Source organism: Necator americanus, chromosome III (assembly GCF_031761385.1).
Source record: "Necator americanus strain Aroian chromosome III, whole genome shotgun sequence".
NCBI classification, from domain to species: domain Eukaryota; kingdom Metazoa; phylum Nematoda; class Chromadorea; order Rhabditida; family Ancylostomatidae; genus Necator; species Necator americanus.
In genome coordinates this window covers 3,939,565-3,963,264 of record NC_087373.1, presented here as the reverse complement: position 1 = coordinate 3,963,264, position 23,700 = coordinate 3,939,565, and the positions used below count along the sequence as shown (strand labels likewise).

At 39.5% G+C, this 23,700-nt stretch overlaps 1 protein-coding gene across 7 annotated transcripts; it reads right to left on the bottom strand.

The window, feature by feature from the left end:
* Positions 1-944: 944 nt before the first annotated feature.
* On the bottom strand, positions 945-23,119 carry RB195_008541 (uncharacterized protein; the record flags this gene model as incomplete). Of its 7 annotated transcripts, XM_064195093.1 has the most annotated exons (15): positions 945-1,112; positions 3,803-3,870; positions 5,287-5,418; positions 7,220-7,355; positions 7,421-7,536; positions 7,604-7,690; positions 8,608-8,684; positions 10,394-10,515; positions 14,817-14,882; positions 15,487-15,545; positions 16,160-16,294; positions 17,235-17,370; positions 17,983-18,098; positions 18,161-18,328; positions 18,411-18,483. In XM_064195093.1, the coding sequence occupies 15 exons, from the start codon at positions 18,481-18,483 to the stop codon at positions 945-947; spliced, it is 1,659 nt and encodes a 552-aa protein (XP_064046241.1). The 7 variants fall into 7 exon arrangements, with proteins under 7 accessions (XP_064046241.1, XP_064046243.1, XP_064046237.1 ...); XM_064195098.1 differs by lacking the exons at positions 945-1,112; positions 14,817-14,882; positions 15,487-15,545; ... (3 more) ...; positions 18,161-18,328; positions 18,411-18,483 and adding exons at positions 2,548-2,625; positions 2,716-2,781; positions 9,494-9,559; positions 11,948-11,950; XM_064195095.1 differs by lacking the exons at positions 945-1,112; positions 3,803-3,870; positions 5,287-5,418; ... (4 more) ...; positions 10,394-10,515; positions 18,161-18,328 and adding exons at positions 14,628-14,708; positions 20,980-21,037; positions 22,346-22,473; positions 23,078-23,119 and having other exon boundaries at positions 17,983-18,074; positions 18,411-18,534.
* Positions 23,120-23,700: the final 581 nt, after the last annotated feature.

Sequence of the window (23,700 nt, the reverse complement as noted above, 5' to 3'; positions counted from 1 at the left end):
AGGAATTAAAGGTCCAAATTTTGAAAAAGCAAGCCAACATGTTCTATGAGAGAAACGAGAATGTAAAGGGAGAATAGTACTAAAGAAATATAATTCAACATGCAACGTGCATTATCTTTACATTATGTGCGAATTTAAAATAGAACATCTACTTTGAACCTTTGATGGGATTCAAAGCGTCATTGCAGCGTTTAATGCACTGTTTGAGATATATTATTTGTTTTCGAACATAAATAATTTGTTTTTCAGCAATATCTATTCTAGGAAGAAAAAACTAGCATTGTCACTGGAAGAATTGTACCCAAGTATAATATAGAACTCACTTTTTCCCTCGTATCCACCAATCTTGATTTCTGGTTTCATCTATTTACTATTCACTAAACTTCAGTTCTCCACTTTTGCTGAAATGTTTGTGTGGTTTTTATTTCTTTCCTCTAGCAGCGCTTATGAATGCTCAGCGTATAACTCTAAAAAAACGCTTAGTGCTGCATACATCTCCTATATTATCTGTTTTTAAAGGCATAATTCTTCACGGAGGACGCTATTTCAAATTTTTTTGTACTACCTTGTTAGAAGAGAAACAGAAAGATGTCGATAACTACACGTGATGACTTTACTTGATGGGCGGGATTATTTTATCTATTGATGCAATTGTGATGTGGGTCGTCCAAAATTCCAAAAGTCGGAAATTCCAAAAGGTAGTCTAAGAAGATAACATGGATATGATGGTTAGCTGAGGGTTACTGGTGCGATCAAGCAATAGTACTAACCAGAAGGATTTTCCTTCCTTCTCAAAATCCACTAACAATTCCCTGAATCAAAACTTATTGGTCCGGATTTGCAGACCAATAAGTTCTGATTCAATGACAGTGCGTTGCTCCTTAGGAAGCGGCTTGACCCTCCTTGTAGTCTGAAAGTAGATTGTTGCACCCCGGTTATATACCTCACGGTAACACGAAGTAATGGTACACAATGAAACATATGTACGGTATAAACCGTTTGTTCTCAGGACCAACACAGCCGATTTGTGTTTCTTTGTCCGAATAGGCCAGAATAACAATCATCGGTATAACTTGTGGATTAGGAAGAGCTTTGAGAATCTCTGTTTTAGCCTGGGATTAATCGAACTAAGTAGTTTGGATGACGCTTGAGATTACTGTGGAGTGACAAATGATGCTTGGTTACATATGAGGAGCTAGTTGTCAACTGATGACACGTCGTCTTGCAGCTTTTCCAGATTACCATTCGTCTGGTCCAATCAACAGCAGCTCGATGGCTAATCTGCATTTGTTGCTCCATACTTCCTCGTCTTCCTTGCCTATCCTAATCTATCCACCTGATTTTGGAGCACTTGCTCAAAGTCAGGGGAGCCACCTCTTCTCGGCCAGCCACTGAATGCTTCCCGTGTGCGCATATGCGCTTTTAGATAGATGCAGTATCCTGCCTGCCCCGCAGTCTGCTTGCGGACCATGCATCACCGGATCGACCCCGCTATCGGCACACTAAAAAATCACAGTGAATCGTTAGACATTAAACAACAACAAATAACTGCGTACAAAATACACACAGTTTGCATATTTATTATTTAAGTCCATACTACAACAAATTAAGCCATTCGTTCCTGTTCGATGTTCTCAGCACAGAACGTAGTCGTTGTGCCGTTCAGCCTTTTCGTCTTGAACTGTTTCTCGAGAAATTCCATGTTCCCTACAAGAATTGAGTATAATAAGCTATGAGTTAGGGCAATGTGGTGGATCGCGACACATTTTTAATGTGTGGAAAACTTCATCCATATGAAAGAGAAGATCGTATAGTTTGTGTACTCCCAAATCACATTCTCATATGCTTCTGGTTTTCGGGCAAGCAGTCAACCAACTGCGGATGGGGTCAGATTCAAATATGGAGCTAGATGTACGAAATCTAGTCTTTATGCTTTGAACTTTCTTTGTTCCTCGCCCATTAGAATCATAGGTTGAACTCTAAAGCACTAGAGCACCTGACAGACACGTCCATTCTCGGTTAAGTAGATCACCCAAATTCTGGTAATCATTGTTCTGTTATAGCTTGCGAGACTTGCGAAAATGATCTGACGTGGGAATGTCTCACATTTTGCAGCAAGAAAATGATCTCTCAGCCTCCTACATGAAAAGAGCCAATTTTGCTCCATAAAGATAGGGGAAAATTGTAATGAGCTCTGTTATTTCTTGTTCTTGTTTATGATACCTCTATGAGTGTTTTCAAACAAACAAATATGTAAATAAATTACAATAAATGACAAGTATGTGCAGCAAGATCAATTTACTTCAGTTACGAGAAGTGGGTGGAAGAAGTCGTCATAACTTACACGAAAGAAAGCAAAAACATCTTATAAACATGCATTTCATATTTCCAATGTTTAATTAACTTTACGGATGAATTAAGATCTCAAAATCACATTTCTACTTATTCATTAATGCTCCACATGTTGAGTCACTCAAGGAAAAAGGTGCTTGAACAATAAGAGGAACAATAGCAAAAAAGAAAACGCAATAAGTTGGAGGTACAATGTTATGACGTGTTTTTCACAAATTCGAGTATGTCTATCTTTCCCTCTTTGGTGCTCTGTTGATGCATACAATAAAATACCTGGAATGGGTAGTCTTTAAACTATTGTGACTTTTTTGTAATTAACTTTCTCCTACAGCCGCAAAATGCTGAGGTATAAAACGAACTTACCCGATTGGAATAACTTTCTATTGCCGGGGCACAATAACTGAAGAATTTGGAGTAGAGTTTGCGCACCTATAACAGAGACGTTTGTTCAGCACTTCTATCAAAAGGATACTTTCTGGCCAGAAATTATCTTTTTAGATTTTTAACGGACATATAGATGCAAGTTTCTTGAATTGGTCACTGTTACAGAAAGTCCCACCTCACGAAACTCTGACGGGGGAAGATATTTCAGCATTTCTGCGCTAATCCCGTCGTCTCCATCAGATTTTCTAGTTTTCGTTTGGGTATAGAACAGCACCTGCAAAACCGGACAGACCAAAACTTGGTCGGCGGTTCCTAACCGCATATGTCGGTCTATCAACGTGCTTGAGTTCATTAACTGACGGCGCTCGCAGGTTCAACAAGGTGTGATGAAGCGAATCGTGAAGTGATTTCTCCAAATTGGAAGGGTTGCTTCACTGACAGGAACTCCATCGACAGTGTTGAGGATCGGAGAACATCTTTTCATTTTGCCCTTACTCTTTTACACTCTTCTAGTAAAGGATAGGCTTTCAGCAAGTTCTTGTCCTCCCACGCCTTTTCAAACTCTTCTTAGTATGTTGGACAAATGTTTCCGATATTCTTCGAGGTGGTTGAGAAAACGGCTCAGATGAGGAGTTGAAACCGGATTCGAAATCCAAAAAGGCTAATTGGATTGGCTTTGAATACCGCTGCCACATTTCGGTCACTCTGCCGATGATGAACGCCATGCCAATCATTAATCGGCCAAGACGAATGCTGGCCTGCTCATCGCACGTTGTCTCTTCGCAATGTCTGATAATCCGGTACAGGATGCTCCGCTTGAAGACCTTGCACATAACATGCAACAGTGAGATTCTTCGATATTAATCACATGTACATAACACCATTCCTCACGCACTAAGAGATATTTACCATTGATTATATTACAACAATTTCCCCACAAATCAAGAGCTACCCGCTACTTTGCTGGAACTGTCTTCAATTCTAGTTCTCAAGAATTTGTAAGAAGTTTTCAAAGGACAGAGGACCGGTTAATTAAGGTATGGCAACGAATGAGATAGAAACTTACCACTGCAACGGCTTCGTCAAGTTTTCCTGGAGACGGTGAGATAGAAACCACATTCATAATAAGAATTCCTGAAATATTGAATGAAATCTCATAGTCTCTAGAGTCCCTTTAGTTAAAATTTCCTAGCTTTTTGCTGTTTTATTTTCATCACCTTTTTATTAGCACCAGCTACTTACTTATTAGGACATAACAACAAGAATTTACGCCATACTTGTTAATTCATTTAAAAAAAAGATTGACTAAACTTGTATGTTTTTGAAATAGGATAATAATTTGACTGGCCTCTGAAAGTTGCTGTATAGTGATCTTTGAAGTAAACGTCAACGGCACACCCAGAGATTGGATTAAAGAGATGAGTTGCAGGGAACGGAGTCGAAATTTGCGTACTTACTTACTGTTCTTTTTAGATGGGAGTCCTGTGTGCCCTCTGTGGCATTTGCGCACACTAGGCACAATGCAGCTGTCCTGTTGGGTATTAGTCAAGAGGATTATGCGTTCACACTTACGCAGTAGAAGCATTTGAGCAAAGAAGGTGATTTCTTCCTCACTTTTAATAGGAGCGAAATGGTATCATTATCTTTTTTTAAAGGAAGCTGTATTTTTCAGGCTTTACGGATCGCCTGAATGCATGGATGCAAACATTCTAGTCACTGCTCCTCCTGTTGAAAACCCTGTTGTAGTTCATGCTCATGGCACTGCCGACGATGAATACGTAGCCTCTTCTTTTCTTCAGGATTATCGCAATGAGGTTTCCATACAAGTTAACTGAAGAGATCTTCTTTGATAAAACTAGGAATACCGAAAACAAAGTGGGGAATGTGGGGAACGATGTGATCGTACGTGCGCCTTTTGCTAGAAGGGTGATCATGCAAACGGCTGGAGGTGGACTAAAACGTTAGCGTATTTAGGCTCCGTATAATACTAAGTAGTTACATACAAAAAACGAATAATAATAATAATAATAATAGTAATAATAATAATAGTAATAATAATAATAGTAATAATAATAATAATAATAATAATAATGAAAACATTTGTGGTATCTTCGCGCTTACACCGCTGAAAGAGTCGTTCTGGTTTGCTCATCTATCTTTGTGGCAATTGCAGTACTATCGCCTGGGGCAAGCAAGTGTGTTGCGCCCCGACGGTGATGCATCACCGGATGATGGTAGGGTCGTAATTCTGCATAAGTAGAATTTTTGCATAAGTAATATTGCGGCCTTTTACAGTCATCGCTGTCGTCTTGTCTATTATTGCTTCACCTAGATGGAGTCGCTCTGTGTAAGTTGGCGCTGAAATGTAACAAAGGATGAATGCGACGCTTCTGTTGGAGTGCGCACATTTTCCTTTTTACCTCTGCTTTGATCTTATGAAACGAACACCGCGGCGCACAGGTTGAAGGATTTCGGTGGCATTTGACACTTTTAGCATGATTTTCTTTGCCTTGGTTTAAAAATATACGGGAAAGCACTGCAAAAACATACCTCGGCTGCTAATCACTTGCGAAATACTTCTTGCGATATGTTCCTGAAGGAAAATCCTAACAGGACACATAGTTATTTCTTCTCTTGGATTAGCGTAACACGCATCCACCATAAGAGCATCATACTTTGCGCCTGAAAACAGTTGAAACGCCATAAATGTGTATGCAAATGGGGTACCTGGCTGCTTCTGTTAAATGATAGTAAGGAAGAAAGTATTTTCAGATATTCTCATCACACTAATCGATTTATATTCGATTCCAAAGGTGTTTGAAAATTTGCTCTTTCATTTAGATTGGTTGAGAGGTACGAGTAATAGTTTGACGAATTTGTGAGAATTGCGAGTCGGCATAAATGGTAAGAACTTCGGCTAGGGTCAGGGGTGGTGATGGAACACGACCTTCATGAATACGATCCTACCCTTTTCTTCCTCTCCTTCTCCAATATTCCTGCAACAGTTCTCTGTTGCTACCAATTCAAAATATTAAAATTTCATGTGTTTCAAAAACAGGAAAATCGAAAATTAGCCGAGGAACGAAATGGAAATGAGAAGATCGGTAGCTGACAGAAACGAAGAAATACCAAGTAGCAGAAGAAGCAAATTTGCTGAAATATTGAAACATTGGTGTTAAGATATTTTTATTATTATTCTATTCTATTTTTATCCTAATATCTTTGAAATAGCTTCAAATACTGATTACGAAAAAGGAGAAGAGTCAGGTGAATAGGCCGAAGTACAAAGGAACGTCGAAAAAAAAAAACCCAATATTTTGCTCCTACAATATGACAACGGGACGACGCAAGTTCGGCACCCCGCTGAGTCAAGTTTTCCGAAAGAGTTGGTAGTTTGATACCAGTTCTAAATGACAAAGGATTTAAAGGCATCATCCCACGAATCTGAGGTGGTGCAGATTTCAGGTGGAGTATTCTTATAAGGAATGGTAGATTATGGAGAGTAGGGTGATTCCGTCCATTTCTTCCTAATTGCCGTAAAAAACGGCCTGGAAGATGCGGCGCCACACAAGGCTGGCGCGCTCCAGTCGAACTAGCGCCAGAACTGTCGTCGAATCTGTATCTTCCGGGCCGTTTTTTTACGGCAATTAAGAAGAAATGAACGGAATTCCTCTCCTTAATCTACGATCCCGTATACGAATGCTCCACTTGAAATCCGTACCACCTCAGATTTGTGGGGTGATGCCTTTAATTTAGTGTAGTTTACAGCAGTCTAAAAGTGGATTAAGTGGGATTCAATGAACAAAACAGCTTAGGTTTTATGCACATTGTTAGGCCCGGAAGATCGCGAATACCTTCGTCATAAGAGGACCAAAAGAAAAAAAAATTACGTTTTCTCTTTTTTTTTCTTTTGTTCCTCTTATGATGAAGTTATTCACGATCTCCCAGACCTAACAATGTGCACAGATTCTGAGCGTTTTTGGTCACTAAATTTCAATAAATCCAGATTTAAACTGCTGTAAATTACGAAAAATTAAATTCTTCATTTTTTAGAAGTAGTTTCAATTTTCTAACTGATTTGCAAAATTTGACTCAGCGAGTTATCGAACTTGCGTCATCATGCGTCAGCAAGTCATACATTATAAAAACAAAATGTTGGCGCTTCCTTACTGTCCTAAGCCTGGAACTAAATGCAATATTTTGTACTTTATGAAATCATTTAATATCACTTTTTGTAATACTTTATAATGTATGTAATCCTCTAATACTGTGTAATATTTTGTCTTAGTTATCATTTAATCCTTAATTCACTACTGTCCACCGCACACTCCCTTACGACCCTCTTCCTTTGCAACACCCTCCCCACAACCTTCCGAAGGAAAAATCACATCTAACGTTTGATCGTGACTTCGGGCAATATGGATGATGGAGGAGAAAAGGAAGTTATGCAAGTGCCGAATTTCTGTAGAAGGTCAGAAGTCACCTTTGGCGGCTTCTTTTTCAACAAATCTTACTCCATCGTCTACTATGACCCTGTGATGGTCATCCGTTTGTAGATTGAACCACTTCCTAGCCATACGTACCATTTGAGCACTGAGTTCTACTACAGTAATATTTAACTGCAAACAGCTATAAGAACTTAGGCAACAGATATTTTGTAGCTTCCATTTGTATGAGATAGCACCTTGGGGAAGTTATGATGTAGAAAACCATTCAGTTGACCACCTCCGAGACCCAATGAGAGCACGTTTGCTTTACTATCACGAGATAATTCTATTGCATTAGCGTAAAATAATACCTCTGGAAAGAAAAGTAGATTGTATTAATGTTTCTAAACAAACGAACCAATATCAAAAGAATGTGTCACCTGCCATATAATGATAGTAAGAAGTTGGGAACAGGTACGCTTTGTCAACTTCCCAACGTGAAGTGTCAATGTTACGTGGAGAATGTTCTGAATTTGTATGAAAAAAGGGGTTTTGTATAGCTTAAAAACTAAAGTATTATAATAAGGTTATGTTTTCATTATTCTGATTACCGTTTACTTAGCGCTAGCGCCATTTATGATACAAATAGACCTATTTTCATCCTTTAATATCTGCTCGAGGCGGGTGTAGTGCAACGGTTAAAAGTTCCGCTTCCTGCACGATCGATCGGAGGTTCGAATCCGCGCTAGTGCTCACCAAGCCTTTCATCCCTCCGGGGTCGATAAATTGGTACTAGAGTTGTCTGGGAGGATAAAAACACTGACTTGACACATCGGCTAGCCACCGCAAGTCACTGTATATGCCAGATACACGTTCGTGAACCTCAAACGATTCTGAGTAGAAGTGAACGTGGGGCGCATCCCAAGCGGATTGATTAACGCCAAAAACTTTATCCTTTAATATCTGCTCAGCTTTGGCTCCCCAGGTGGGTGAGAGGAATGGATGAAATGCGCATTGAATGGGGGACGGTAGTCCTCGATAACTCTTTCCAGCGTCTTTGAACTCAACGTCGTCGACAGGTCAGAGTGAATTGCGTTGAAATCGACAGCAATTTACCAACTTTTATATGGCTGATAGTCTCGAGACATGGACATCCGGCAAAGAATTGGTGAGCGAACGTTTTCCTGTCTTTCACATCTGTTACGTGTTTGATTTCTATTTTCACTGTGTACGGCTCGTCTTACGCGTTACTTCTTCCTTTCATCTTTTCCGATGTCCGAAGAAGCGTTTTTTTTTACGCCAAAGCTCTGCACAAAAAATCCAAAAATTCTCCAAATTTTTGTTTTTCTTTGAAATTTAGTTTGTTTCCTTCGTTTCTAATTTGCTGAACAATCAAACCTGTTCGAGGGCATACCTTCGTTGCTGATAGAACTTCCCTATTTACCTGCTGGCGTTATAAGATAAAACGTTGAATGCGTGCCTCCTCCACTTTCGATGTCTATTCTCCTTAGAACTGTAAACCTGAAAAAAAAAAAACATGGTTGGTTCCAAAAAAAATGTCTTGAAAAGTTTGTAAACCTGTACAACGTTATACATGTCATGTTATACAGTAGAAAATATGTTGAATAAAGCAGAATTAAAGACGATATGCCCGTAGGTGAATGTGAAAACTAAGAGAATCAGAGCATGGCAGCTAGAATTACGTGATAATGAAAGCGGAACTCTAACCAAAGCTTTTGAGGTATGAGGGTTGAGCGCCCTGTCTGGAGTCAGGATAATGGAGTTGCTTCGGGATTTTAAAGGCTCCATTTCATGTTTATGGTTATTAATGTTGATGAATATATGGACTACTAGTTGTTACACTGCCTATTGAGATACCATTTTCACGCCCGCGTTCATTTCTTAAAGGCATCACCCTACGAATCCGAGATGGTACGGATTTCACGTGCAGTACTCGTATACGGGATCGTAGATTATGAAGAGGGGGTGATTCCGTCCATTTCTTCCTAATTGCCGTGAAAACGGCCCGGAAGATGCGGCGCGTGCACAAGGCTGGCGCGCTCCAATCGAACTCGTAGAAAATAGCGCGCCGGAACGCTCGAAGCCGTATCTTCCGGGTCGTTTTTTTACGGCAATTAGGAAGAAATGGACGGAATCACCCTTCTCTCCATAGTCTACGATCCCGTATACGAATACTCCACCTGAAATCCGTGCCACCTCCTGGATTCGTGGGGTGATGCCTTTAAATAATTGCCACAATTTTTTGGCAGTAAAAACAGTTATTCAGCAAAAGTTCCGATGCAATAAAAAACACTCCCTGAAAAACTTATTTTCTCATCATATCGATCTCATCAACAATATGGAGGAACGTTCCATCTTCCATTTCAAATTTCTCGCTGAAATCAGGAATATTTGAGGAAATGTGGATAAGCGTGAGTAAAACGAAAATCAATAAGTATAAGAGAATTGCGTGTACATGTAAATATGATTTCTAAATGTCCTACGGGAGACATTTTAATGACTTCCGTCTAGTTTAACCTGCATCTCCTTCATCTTCACACCAATTTCATTATTTGAAATTAGTTTGAAATTATAAAGTCTCTGCCGTGACGTATCAATCCACCTGAGATGCGCCAACGGATTATACTGCAATTCGTAATTAATGAGGTTTCTGGTACGCCTGTTGGGCTATACAATGACTTGGGGAGGCTAGCCGACGTGCACAGTCGGTGGTTTCATCCTCCCGGACAAGTCTGATGCAAACTTATTGATACCGGAGAGATTGAATGCTTGCTTGGCAGGCCGGTTTCGAACTATCGACCGTACGGCCACAGCGGACCTCTTACCGACCAGCCAAATAATTTATTAGCGCATAAATTCGGATCGAACATAAGCCGTAACTACATCATGGTTATGGGCGATGTAATTCCAGTCATGAGTTGAACGGTTGTTTCAGCTACTACTAACGAATATTGTAAAGTCTGAACCAGCTGGTTCTGATGATTTCTTCTTGCATTCAATTTTCTAAGCAAGGAAAAATCCTCACGAACTATTTGCTGGTTTACCTACACACTCATTAATGCATTAACACTCCGTTTTTTTTTTGTACTTATCAGGATTCCTTTAAGGGATTTGCTGAACCATGAACCTCGTTGAAAGAATCTCAACGCACGCTTGACTATTGATATACAGAGTTTTTTCACATTTATCAAGAACAGAATATTACTCACAGATCTCTTGAATCGCCGTAGGTTTCACTGATTAAGTTAAAAAATTCCACTGTGGATAGATGCACTCGGGAGTCGAAAAAGACGGATTTCAACCAAACAATTATGCAAACTATCACGACGGCCTGAAAATATACAGTATCGGTATCTTACCCAAATCTTTTAATATGTCTCACCTCTTGTAAATCTTAGTATTAGTGAGCATGATTTTCAAGACTTGGCTACGTTTTTTTTTTTGCCTTTACATTTCATAAGACGTGTAAATAACGATTAGAAAACTTTTAACAATGGTTAAGTAATAGATATTGTAGTCACTATTTTCTCATGACTATTACCCGATAATTACATTAGTTGTTTAGTGTTTAGTACTTGTATGAAAGATAGCACGTTACGAAACTGTAGGGGCCTGCGTCAAAAAAATAGAGTTCGAGGTATGAATTGTTGCGAGTGTGGGCCCGCTCAATTCCCCCTGATTGCGGTGAAGTGAAACTAAAACGGTGTGAAAAACAGCGTTTTTTCCTACGAGTTACGTTAGAACGTGCCGCACCGCATGCGCGTCTATGAGAGAGCGGCGGAAAATTGATTATATCTCCTATGTAGCCTATTCAAGTGGAATCAATGAACAGGCTGCTGAGAGAACCGGAACATGCGGTGCGGAGGTGGCGCCTATTTCTAATGTACTTCCTAAGAAGAAACTGATGCGGTTCTCACGCCGTTTTTTTAGGATGATTAGGCGGAATTGAGCGTGACCAAACTCATACTCGTAGTCTGCAACAACTCTGTAGCTTGTCCCACAGAGCCCAAACATCGTCAATTTTGTGATATGCTACCTCAAACTGGATTTGTGGCTTCTGAGATGCAGAGTGTTCAAAGAAAGTTGCGGTTGGAGAGCTTTAATTGGGCGAATCTTATTATTATCTTATTTGATTGGAGTAAAGGAGACGCCAGAAATCCTTCTTTCTCTAACTTTGTGCTCCATTCTCTCGGATTAAAACTTCCAAAATCGTTCAATTCAAAATCAAAAGTCCCACGTTCGACTGTCTTTGAGTTTGCCTACCGTTTGGATGCTTTCTGTAGGGTGATGAGGCGCTTGAGAGGATAAATCACTAATGACTTTGATTTTTCCAGGTTCTGACGAAGGCGATAACACCGAAACGTTAGCCGTTGCTTAATAAAGACGATCAATACCAATCTTGGCTACAGCTCAAGAAAACTTATTTTCTATTTTGCTAAGGTTTCTCTCCTATCGGAGCCGTCTCAAACTGTGTTTAATATTAGTATGGATATGAGTTTCATAGGTGGAAGTCATATTAAGTGGCCTAACGTTCAGACGGTTGCACTATTTTCCGAACGATGAATAAAGGATCTATTCGAATGATCTTATGCCTGTTCGCTTAGGCGCTTCTCGGCCCTATAATAGTCTTTCGCTTCTCTTAAACAGTAAATACCATACTCAGAAATTTTCGGCGATAGTCTAGATTGAAAGAAGTGAAGAGAAACGGAAACTAGTGCCACCGATCCCATTCATGAAAATTAAACACAGAGGAAGGAACTCACCATAAGTGAGGATTTACATATTTGCTTTATAATGAACACCATAATGACTTTAAGGATCTCTCATTAGTTCCACCAAAGTCCACTTCTATTTTGGTTGACTTTATTCTTGTTACACACCACTAAATGCTCAGTTTTACACAAAATGCTTGCTCCTGCCAGTATATGTGACTGCTATTCCAAGGAGATTTTGATGTCTCTAGTTAGGCACTCACTACAGTGAACCTGTAATAGAGTTAGAAGGCGATATTGCCAAGGAACGCACACTAATTTAAAATGTTATCAAAAATTTGTGGAAAGCGTTTTAAATCAAGAATTAAATAAAAGAATTGATTGAACAAGGCGAATGCCAGATCAAACTCAAAGTTTCTGATTGTGCCAGCTTAAGGAAATGGAAAACATGCTTTTTGTGACTGAATCATGAATGAATACGTGGCAGAAGACGTTATAAACTGCATAATAAGATGATTTGTTCACTGAAGTTTAGGAAAAAAAAACGTGTACAATCAAAGAGAAAAGAAAGCTACGATGATGGATTTTGAAAGGAGATAAACATGGACTGATATCTCCACGAGAGAAAAAAACAAAATGATATTTTATTTTGTCTGAAAACCATTTTTTTTTCAAAGAGGAGCCTTTTTTGTTTCTTTTTTTGTTCTGTTGTGTTAGGTCAAATTCTTAGTAAAATTCAGCAAAGAGTGAGAGGATAAGCTTATACTACTAGTTAGACATTTTCATAAACCTGTCTTCTTTGTGAGAATCCGCGCAGGTAATGAGCGGAACTTATGTTGACTCAAGCGTTCGCGATGCAGGAATGCATACATAATTCTGCCAAGTTGTCCAGGTTGTCAACGTTCAGTTGAACGTCAAGCCACGAACTCGCTCACGTATGCTCGCCGCGCAACGTTTAGAAGTGGCCAGGCTTCTGTGGTTGAGAAGGAGTCAAGAAAGTTCCGGAATATTTGGAAAATTGCTGTTTTCCTTTTTCATTTTGTTTTCCAATTACGGCTACATTTTGTTGAGTGTTCATTTATTCTGATGTTTGATTAATAGAGTTCTCTGAGCATCCTCAGAAATTGTAAATCTAGTTCAAGGCTAAAGTTATTTCCACATTTGTTTTTTCAAAATTAGAATCCGCCTGTTTGCTTCCACAGTCTGCTTGACCCTTGGAAGTTTATGTTGGGGCCACAGTGAACCATTGCTAATTCAAATAAACTATATTCAACTCTAATTGTTGCACCTAGGTTCCCACTCTTACGAGTGCAAGTTTGTTAGCCTAGCTGAGTGCAAAGAGTGTTTTATCTCTGTCGCTCCTCTCGATCACGGACTGGCCAGGAGCATTCCATAACCGCGCCCGGTAGCCAAACGCTCATACCAGCGAGCTGCCGCAATAGGCTACATTCTCCTGAAAAGTTCCGCCCACTTGAGCCAAGCTATATAAAGGGACCGGTTTCACCAGCCTCGGTTCTGTTTCTGTTTCCTTTTGAAATGATTTCGAAATACAGTTGGCTCGATGTCTCGGTAATAATATCGCCTTTGCATTCGTCTTGTGTGCACGCAGTGGTCTTACATTGTGTCGCGAATTGATCAACGTAATGCGCACGTATATAACACGTGCTTGGAAAGTGCAGTAGGCTGGGAAACATCTAGTGGATCAGAACGTAGCAGGAAAAGCAACGCCGTCGCTGTACGCCTTGGTGGCACGCGGTTGGCGCTAGGTGGCATGCTTCACATTACACTTTTCCCCCTCTAAGTAGCATCCGTATGATTTCCCATCTATTACAAGATGCCGTAGTATGCAATAATAGAGAATACAATAAACATGGAATGTTGCAATACTGGGGCAGGAGAAGATTCGTGGAAGACAGGTGGCCTAAGGCCAGAGACAAGAAGTACCTAGGTTGCGTAAGTGAAAAGGCGCAGGTTCACTGACCAACGGAGAGAACCCCTCTAGTCTAGTACGAAACACAGCCCCGAGTCGCAACACCCTCAAGATAACGCAAAACCCCGCAGAATCTTCCGCAATCCTCAGTCATTTAACCAATAGTGAGTGGAAGGTGTTAAGAGTGAAGTAATGGCTTTAGTAGTTACTTATTTTGTAGCACACAATCTCATATCGAACTGGTAGCACATTGGTATCAACTCCATGTTTGAGGCATGATAATACGTCGAGTTATATGCGAACGAGTCGCGATACAAGCTTTTATCTTACGCTCTTGCATTCTGCAAAGAATGTCGCAATCAGTTGCCTGGAATCGATGGTCGCCGCATAGTATCTTCGATTTGCTCGCCCACATCATAACTCTAGTGACGGCTTGCGCTTTATCACGCAGAAGAATGAATTATTACGGGACATCAATAAAAGTCGCATTGAATGGGGGATCACTTCCAAACCTCTTCAGTTAACTGGGAAAACCTTTGCTTTTTTTTTCCAAAATCTACGCTTTGAATTATGGTTTGAAATTTTGTTGGAGAACCTCCTTTCCTCATTTTCTTTCGTCTTCCTTTGAACTTATTGATTACTTTCTTTCATTTATTTATTATTATTTATTATTTATTTGTTTATTATTCATTAACAAATGTATTCAACGATATAGCACAGAATAAAAAGGCTTTTAAAATGTTTTAAAACATATGAAAACAGTAACAGCTCAAATCGTGAGAACTTCGTAGAAAAACTATTTCACGAAAGAGTTTCGCCGACAAAAGCAAGCAGGTTTATTTGCTTATTTTTGGAAGGCCGTCGATGCATACAATAGAATACCTAAAACATGTATTTTCTTTTTTTTTTAGGTCCGAACACTTCTCACGAAACACGTTCAGAGGTTGCAACACCTAACTAAAAACTTGTACGTAACTAAAAAGTACGCACCTGATTAAATCCAGCTGATTTCCTATGGCCACAATAGTTGAAGAATTTATGGAAGTGATACCGTAACTAGAACAAATTAATACGTATGTGATACGGATACCTTGGTTTTGAACTGGAGCAGCTATCCAAAATCCATCCTCTATCATTCCAGAGTACTTGGCAAAGCCAATAAGTTATTGCATCATTTCAGTGAATTGGAGAAGAAAAAAAAAAGAAGGAAGAGGATAAACTTTTAGCCTTTTTTTTCAAAGAATGGAGTCTCCACTGGAAAAAAGTGGTAGAATTCCAGCTGCTACAAGGGACTCTGAATATTGAGGATCCGCCATGGGACTACTTAAAAAAACAGCTACATACTCAGATCATAGACGGCGCCAAAATCTTTGAAAAACGTTCCAAGTCTTTGGGGAAAAGCAGATGAGATGTAAATGAGTGAAACATCCTTTGTAACATAGAGAAACCATAGAAGTTACGTATTTTTTCTCAGCAAAATGTCCTTTCCCGTTACTACTGTTGTACTGTTTTGTACTGATGAAAAAACAATATTGCTCTCTTATTGTTTTAGTAAATGTTTAAAACTGATGCTTATTTTGTAGATGGGTTTTTTTTGATCATCTCTGCCATTAATAGGTTAAAAAAGAGGGAATTAAAGAGAAAAAGAGAAAATATTTACCATTGAACGAACGTCTTCGCTTCCTATTGTGGCTGCCGCAGCATTCATAACAATGATTCCTAAAGTTTTTTTTAAATTAATTCTTACGGATTTGAAATATGTCTTTTATAAAGCCATGTACACGGTTTTCTCACGAATGTTAAATTAGAAATTGTTAGGATATCGGCAGCTGAATACTATGGCTTAAGGGCATCACCGCACGAAGCTGAGGTGGTACGGATTTCAGATGGAGTATTCGTATGCGAGATCGTAGATTATGGGGAGAAAGATGATTCCGTCCGTTTCTTCCTAATCGCCGTAAAAACGGCCCGGAAGATACGGCTTCGGGCGTTCCGGCGCGCTATTCTCTACAAGGAGTTCGATTGGAGCGCGCCAGCCTTGTGCATGCGCCGCATCTTCCGGGCCGTTTTTTACGGCAATTAGGAAGAAGTGGACAGAATCACCCTCCTCTCCATAATCTACTATCCCGTACACGAATGCTCCACCAGAAATCCGCACCATCCCAGATTCGTGGGGTGATGCTTTTGATGGTTACTTGAGGATGGTGAGAACTATCGTAGTTTTTTTTCTGCAAGTGCCAGAAATTAATACTGGCCAGCTCATTCACTTCTTCGCTATTTCCCCTTTTCGTTTTAAAAACTGTAGAATCTAAAAGAAATTACCGTAAATTTACCTCCATCGGTGAGCAGCTGAGAGATGCTTCTAATGACACGTTTCTGAAGGAAGACCTTCACAGGACACATAAGTTCTATTCCAGTTCGAGGAGCAGAATGACATGCATCCAGAATAATAGCATCATATTTTACTCCTGAACGATTGTATTGAAGAAGATAGTGTCTGGTTGTAAGTTTGTTATATACAATAACGATAACAATATACACTATTTTATATACAATAAAAACCTGCGGTGATGTACAGCAATTTTTTCCCGTAAATGTTAGGCTGTAATTTGGATGTGTGTAAATTTTAGCTTAGTTTCTTCACTTTATTTACTAAATAATAATATCTTCATTGGGATAAAATCGTGCGGTTCCGACTTTCGGTCGTTCTGGTCTCCGAATTCCGGTCATTTCTGGTATTCTAAATCTTTTAATTCCCGAAAAAACTTCTAACTTTCGGAATTTCAAGTTGGAGTTCTGCTCATTTCTGATCCTAATACTAAAGTAGTTTGCAGGCTGCATAAACGTTGGCATGGTGAGCTCACTCAGGATCGGTGCAAGCGATGAAATCCAGTTAGTCAGTTCTGCAAATTAGGAAAATGTGAATATAGGGTAAAGGATAGAGTCATTGGCGTATCAACACCTGGGATGCGCTAACGCGTTTCACTGGAATTCGTAATCGTTGAGGTTTTCTGAAACGCGTGTTGACCTTCTAAAATGACTTGCTGGGGCCAGCCGATGATCAAGTCAATGTTTTTATCCTCCCAGACAAGTTTGGCACCAATTTATCGACCCCGGAGGGACGAAAAGCTTGGGTTGCACTAGGGCGGTTTCGAACCCTCGATCGTGTGGCTACACCGGACCTCTAACCGACTGCGCCACACCCGCACCAATGTGAACATAAAAGCGCCTCAAACATAAAGTTTGGCAAACAAAGTGTTGAGAAAGGGCGACATTGTGTACAAAATGAGAGTTCGCATTAAAAAAAAACTACATGGACAAATAATAAAGTACTTTTAAACTAATCTTTTCGTTTAAAAAAACTTTTATTCTTTTTTTTTCGAAGTTTTTTGAACGAGAAACTGAAACCTTTAGCTGCTTGCTCTTCCACAAATCTTGCTCCATCATCTAAAATGACTCTGTGATGATCATCTGATTGTAAATCGAACCATTTCTTAGCCATACGTAACATCTGAGCGCTAATATCTACCACAGTAATGTTCATCTACAAGTGTTTAAGACTACAACAACAATTATTTTTAATCTAATATGTTTAGGCAACATACCAAGAATCTGATGTGATGAGAGAATCCGCGGGGAAGAGGTTCCTTTCATCTCTTCCTAATCTTAAATACATAGTCGAAAGAACGGCGTGAAATATGTCCTTTTTTTGCGACGATTTCGGTTGCAACGCGCCACTCTTGTGCATCAGTGGCATCCAGGTGCGAGCTGTAAAGGATTAGTGATGTTTTCTCACAAGCCTATTCAAGTGAAACCAACGATTACCCTGCTAAGAGAACTGGAACGTGTGCATAGAGTAGTGCTCTATAAAGTACTCTGTCGAACCCGCTGCTTTTTTACGACAATCAAGGGAAGATCCGGTATCCTGGTATCCATTTATTTACCGTAGCGTCCTGAATCTAGGAAAAGGATCTCGCGTGAGGATTTCTTACCTTCTGTAGCAGGAGAATCAACTCCCAACCCACGAAATTCTAGTGAGCTTTGTTCCATCTTGTTTTTTTTTTTTAACCTACACCTCCATCTCTAGCTTTATCAGCGGGTTCCTTCATTACGTCAAATTCATGGTATGCTGCCTTTAATTCAGGATAAAAATCACCTTGGGAAAGTTTTGATGTAGAAAACCATTCACTTGGCCACCTCCGAGACCCAGTGACAGCACATTAGCTTGACAGTCGCGAGATAATTCAACTGCATCAGCGTAAAATATCGCCTCTGAAGGAAACGTGTAGCGTTTTGGTTTTGAAATATCAACCGAAATGAAAATTTCACGTTACCTGCCATATAATGAAGAACTCCATTCCGTGGTAGATATGTTTTGTCAACTTTCCAACGTGAAGTGTCGATACTACGTAGGGAACGCTCTGATTTTGTACGAATAAAGTGGGATTTATGGAGTTCTGAGCTTATTTTTTGGATCTCTTTATAAGTACTGATGCTGTTACCTATGACATGTACGAAACTATTTTTATTATAGACGTTTGAAGAGTTCCTTTCGCGTTGAACTCAAAGAGTGCAATAACCCACAGAACTTCCGTTCTTCAAAGTAAACAAGGCGATCCTTGCAGTTGACCATATCTTGGTCTGTTAAAGGCAGCATACCACGATTCTGAGGTGGTGCGGATTTCAGGTGGAGTATCCGTATACGGTCCTAGATTATTGAGACTTTGGTGGTTCCGCTCAACTCTCCCCGCGTCACTGCAAGCAGCTGCCTCCAGAATGCTGTTTGTACGACTCCATCTATTGCAACGCTCCACCCCTCGCACCGCCTCCGCCCTGCGATTCGTCGAATATCAATTCCGACTGCCCCGATAGGCGGTGAGGGACGCTACGCGTGCAAGGGTGGCGCGCTGCTGGGAGAGATGAGCGGCACTACCCCAGGCCTCTATAATCTAGAGAAGAAACAGTGCTTAGAGGACCACATTCCTTTGGTCATCGCACTTCAAAAATGGGAACTTCGATCTCAATGACAGATTAGAGACGACAATTGTTATGAGTTGATTGAAGATTCATATTTTTTCACCCGCGTTTTTTTAAACAAAAAAAGCTTGAACAAATTAATCAGTGGTCCATGTACTATCCGGTGTTATTTCTTTCATCTTTTCTAAAACTTTCTCTCGCACTAGATCTCTCGATGTTTCTCGTTGGCATACCATTATTGGCATACTATCCGGTGCTGTTTTTCCCATTTTTTTCAGCAGCTTCCCCCCTCCCCCGAATTAATTTTTTTCGATGTTTCTTGTTGTTTTTTTGTCTGTTTTTGGGTTAGTGTTTTTTGGTTCTTTCTAAAATTTTTCATGTCTTATTCCATGCATACAGTACAAAAATCTAACTCGTCGCTGTATTATTATAACACGGTTATTGGTTGTAAAAAACAAATAGTGTCGAAAATGCTATTTTGCGGAGTAGATATCACACCCTAATCCACAAATAAATTCTAAAAAATCAAAGGAATTGAAATATGGAAGCATGCTATCTCGTTTAACAAACATTTCCTTAACCAAAGACTTAAAAGACTTTTTTCACTGTACTGATTCTACCTTCTTATTGCTGTGCCTTTCTATCACACTGACGACCAAGCGGTTTTTCACATTTCCGCCACATCGAGAAACAAACACTTTTTTACGTGCCGATTTTCTGACGGGATTGTCGGACTATATTCCGAAAAATAGATCACAGGACATCATAATTATACTTGATGAGTCCTCATAATTTTTCTTATGGTGCTTCCCAACATCACCGGAAATTGACTTGTACGGAAAAAATAAATTTCCGACACTAACGTCAGACGTTGTCGCCAACTTGTTAGATTTGAGGAAAATATCTTGCGGGCTATCCCCTAATGTATAGTAGGATCAAAACGACGTGAAGCACGGTGCAATTGCGTACGTGTCTTCTCTTGAGGCGGTGCGGTGGAGCGCAGCGGTTAGGAGCGTACTCGAATTCTTGCTGGCACCACCCATCGCTGCACTTTGCGATGGTCCCACCTCGGTTCCAACTGCTACCTCCACCGCTTCGAGCGCGTGCGCAAATTCACCGTACTTCATGTCGTTTTGACCCAACTATACTAGTTTGACGCAATAATTTTCAATTTTCACAGTGTTGTTGATGTAGTGAGTTCTTCTAATGCTACTGTAAGCCATGGTTTGCCTTTTGGAAGACTTTCTTGTTTTACCTGCCGGTGTCACAAGGCGAAACAATGAATGCACACTGCTTTTCTGTTCGATTCTTATTCCTCTCCGGACGGTAAACCTGAAAGGAATATGTTTCTTTGAAAGAAAAGTGGCCTGAAGATTTACATTAGAAAGGGACATTCAGTAAATGATTTCACTTGGTATCAGGTTATATACATTTGAATCGAGTTCGATATGAGTGAGGATTTATTGCGAAAAGAAGCAACCGAAAAAAACTTTATCTCAGCATAATTTTTTCGGAAAAAAATCTTCCTCACACGTTAAAGGCATCACCCCACGAGTCTGAGGTGGTACGGATTTCAGGTGAAGTATTCGTATACGGGATCGTAGATTGAGGAAAGGGGGTGATTCCATCCATTTCTTCTTAATTCCCGTAAAAACGGCCCGGAAGATATGGCTTCGAGCGTTTCGGCGCACTGTTTTTTACAACGAAATCGAATGGAGCGCGCCAGCCTTGTGCACGCGCCGCATCTTCCGGGCCGTTTTTTACGGCAATTAGGAAGAAATGGATGGAATCACCCTTCTCTAACGGTTCTTATGTCGATTGATAAAGTTGATTTTGAGGCGACTTTTAGCGTTTCGAAATGAATGTCTGTAAACGCGCTTTAATTTTATACCCACCTAGTATTTTAGTAGAAGAATATTGTATGGGGTGTCATAGTTTTGTTTTTCTAAAAATTCTGAGTATTTTTATTGTGGAGCTTGTGTCAGGAAATCTACTATCGTTCTAGTCCTACGACAGTGAATATTAAAGCGAAACAGTTCAGTATTGGATTACAAAATGAAATTTCGCTAGTTTTTTTTTCCTCGAAAGTCAGTCAAGAGCGACTAAGCAGGAACGCGTAGGCAACTAAACTGTACATTCAAAGTAACACTGCTTAGAAAACTTATTTTTTGTTCACCAATCCGATCATGTCCACAATATAAAGGAACGTTCCATCCTCCATTTGAAATTTTTCGCTGAAATAGAGAATATGAAATTTAACAAATCGTGATATGCATTATTAACATTGAGTAAGTCTAAGAAATGCAAAGCTGTAATTGTATACAAGAGTTTTTTTATTTGGAGAGAGAAAGTTACGAAGAACTAAAATTTTGCCTGAAAGTACTCTTTGGTACTTATTTTTAGGCGCTTGTCCGCATGCACGTAACAGAAATTAGCGAATTTTCTGCGCATGGCGCAAACTTCCTTTAACTATTCGTCCTCAATAGAGTATGTGTCGCTGTTGCTTCGACAAAAATAACTACCGTATAGTTAATACTGTACTTTATTGTAGCTACGTATACACTATGAGAAGAGCTTAACGTGACGTTGAAATACCGAACCCGAATGCGACTTCTCTCTTCCGGTAGAAAATATTCGCAGAAACATAGAAATAAAGTAACTTTTTATTTAAATAAAAGTGTTCTGCATGCAGAAGGTAATTTCCCTAATATTTTCCAGTTAGAGAGAAGACATTTCATGCAGAAAATTGTCTGGAGTTAGAATGAGTTATTTTTCTACTTTTCATCAAAAAAGGGTTTATACACAGAGTTTACACTTATACTTTGCTGAAGAAGATCCTCGGTGAAATATGGAATGTATACTTGCAAAATTGCTGTGAAAGTGTTTGCAGTCAGCCGACACACTTACATTTCGCTGAAGAAGGTCCTAAGAGTTCCAGGAAATATTACAAGTGGATAGATGCCTATTATGTAACGTAAGTATCGTAAGTAGAGAAACCACAATGTCCAATGGAGCATTTCCAATGGCTTGGACGTTGTTTGCTCCTCAACTGTTTGTTATTATGTCTCCAATCAGTTGTTTAACTACACACAAATCAGAATCTAAGGTGATGTACATACCTTTCACGCCCTGCTATTTGGATTAAAATGTAGATTTGCAACATCTACGACATTTTAAGCTTTAGATACGTTTCTATTGTAGGTTGTATAAATGATGGTTGAACCTACAGGTTGACCGCTAATTTCTGCTGATCTACTACCATGCAAGGTTATAAAGCGTGACTTACTGGAACCTAGTGAACAGCTGCACGTTCATGGCGTCATGTGTTCTAAGCATGGTAAAATTCTATGGTTTAATTTCTTGTCGGGCCCACATATATCCATTGAGGGTATTTTGCTATTCTCGCATAGAGATGATTAAGGAAATGATTGAAGAGGACACCTAACCGAAGCCTTGTGGCAAGAATCCCAGCTTACGTTTGAGGCTAGTTGAGAGACATTTCTCTAACACTCAATAAGGACAAATTTTCTTGTGTCACTTACAGTATTCTGGCTGGACCGTATTCTGCATTAATTAATTTGAAAAATTCCTCAGTAGACAAGTGAGAGTGACCGCTCCCGTTCAGTAATTCAAATTTCACCAGGAAAAGTGCGCAAAGTATTACAACGATCTGAAAAAAACATGGTTTAGGACATCATTCAATATAATCAATTAACTCCTTCCTATATAGCACTGTTGTGGGAGAGAATCTTTCAGAGGGATAGTGTTTCAACTTATTTATTTTTATTTCTAATTTTTTTTACAAATGTTTAACCACAGAATATACACATTACGGCAGGAATACTCAGTTGATTCAGAGAAAAAGAAGGTACGAATTAGTTTTAATGAACTTTTTCGGGCTATTAAAGCTATCTTTTTTTGAAAATGGGGTGGGTGTAGTGCAGCGGTTAGAGGTTCCGCTTCCTGCACGATCGATCGGAGGTTCGAATCCGCCCTAGTGCTTACCAAGCCTATCATCCCTCCGGGGTCGATAAATTGGTACCAGACTTGTCTGGGAGGACACAAACACTGAGATCCGCAACTGCAAAATCGCAAATCATTGTATAGGCCAGTTACGCGTTCGTAAACCTCAAACGACTGAATTGAAGTGAACGTGGCGACGCATTCCAAGTGGATTGATTAACGCCAGAAACTTTATCCTTTATCTTTTTTTATTTGAGAATTGTACTACGTTAAAAGATTGATTGGAATGAAGTCCTGTATAAAGAACTCACCACAAATAACTTTCTACAAATTCGTTTTGAGTTGAATTCCATAATGACTAATGCTTACACATCAGCTCTACCAACGTCGAATTCTATTTTTGCTGTACTCGTCTTTTTTTTGTTATATATACTTTGCAGAATTTCAATTCAACACAATGTGGTGTTCCTGACAGTTTGTATTGTCGTAGTATTTTACGGAGTTATTGATATACTTGGGTATGTAGTGAATACCACAGACCTTAAATAAGAGGGATGGTGGTATGAATTATAAATGATAATAGAAATTGAAAATAATTCTAAAAGAACAACTAATTTGAAAGATTACTTACAACTCAGAAATACTCTTAATCTACCATTCAAGTAGAAAAGTGACTGAGGAGCTAGAGTTCCAGCTGAATTCTAGCGTTTCTGATCGTGATTTTATCCTAAAAGGATGTGAAACACGCCTGAAATGATAGAACGACGAAAGAAGTGTGTGGGCATTAAACACTATACGTTGCATAATAAGATCATTTGCATGCTAAAGTACTGAATAAGCACCTAGTAAAAAGAGAAAATAAAAAGCAGCGAAGATGGATTTTGCGAGGGACTAAACTTGCACCTATTCCAAAAAAAAATGGAAGGATATTTTT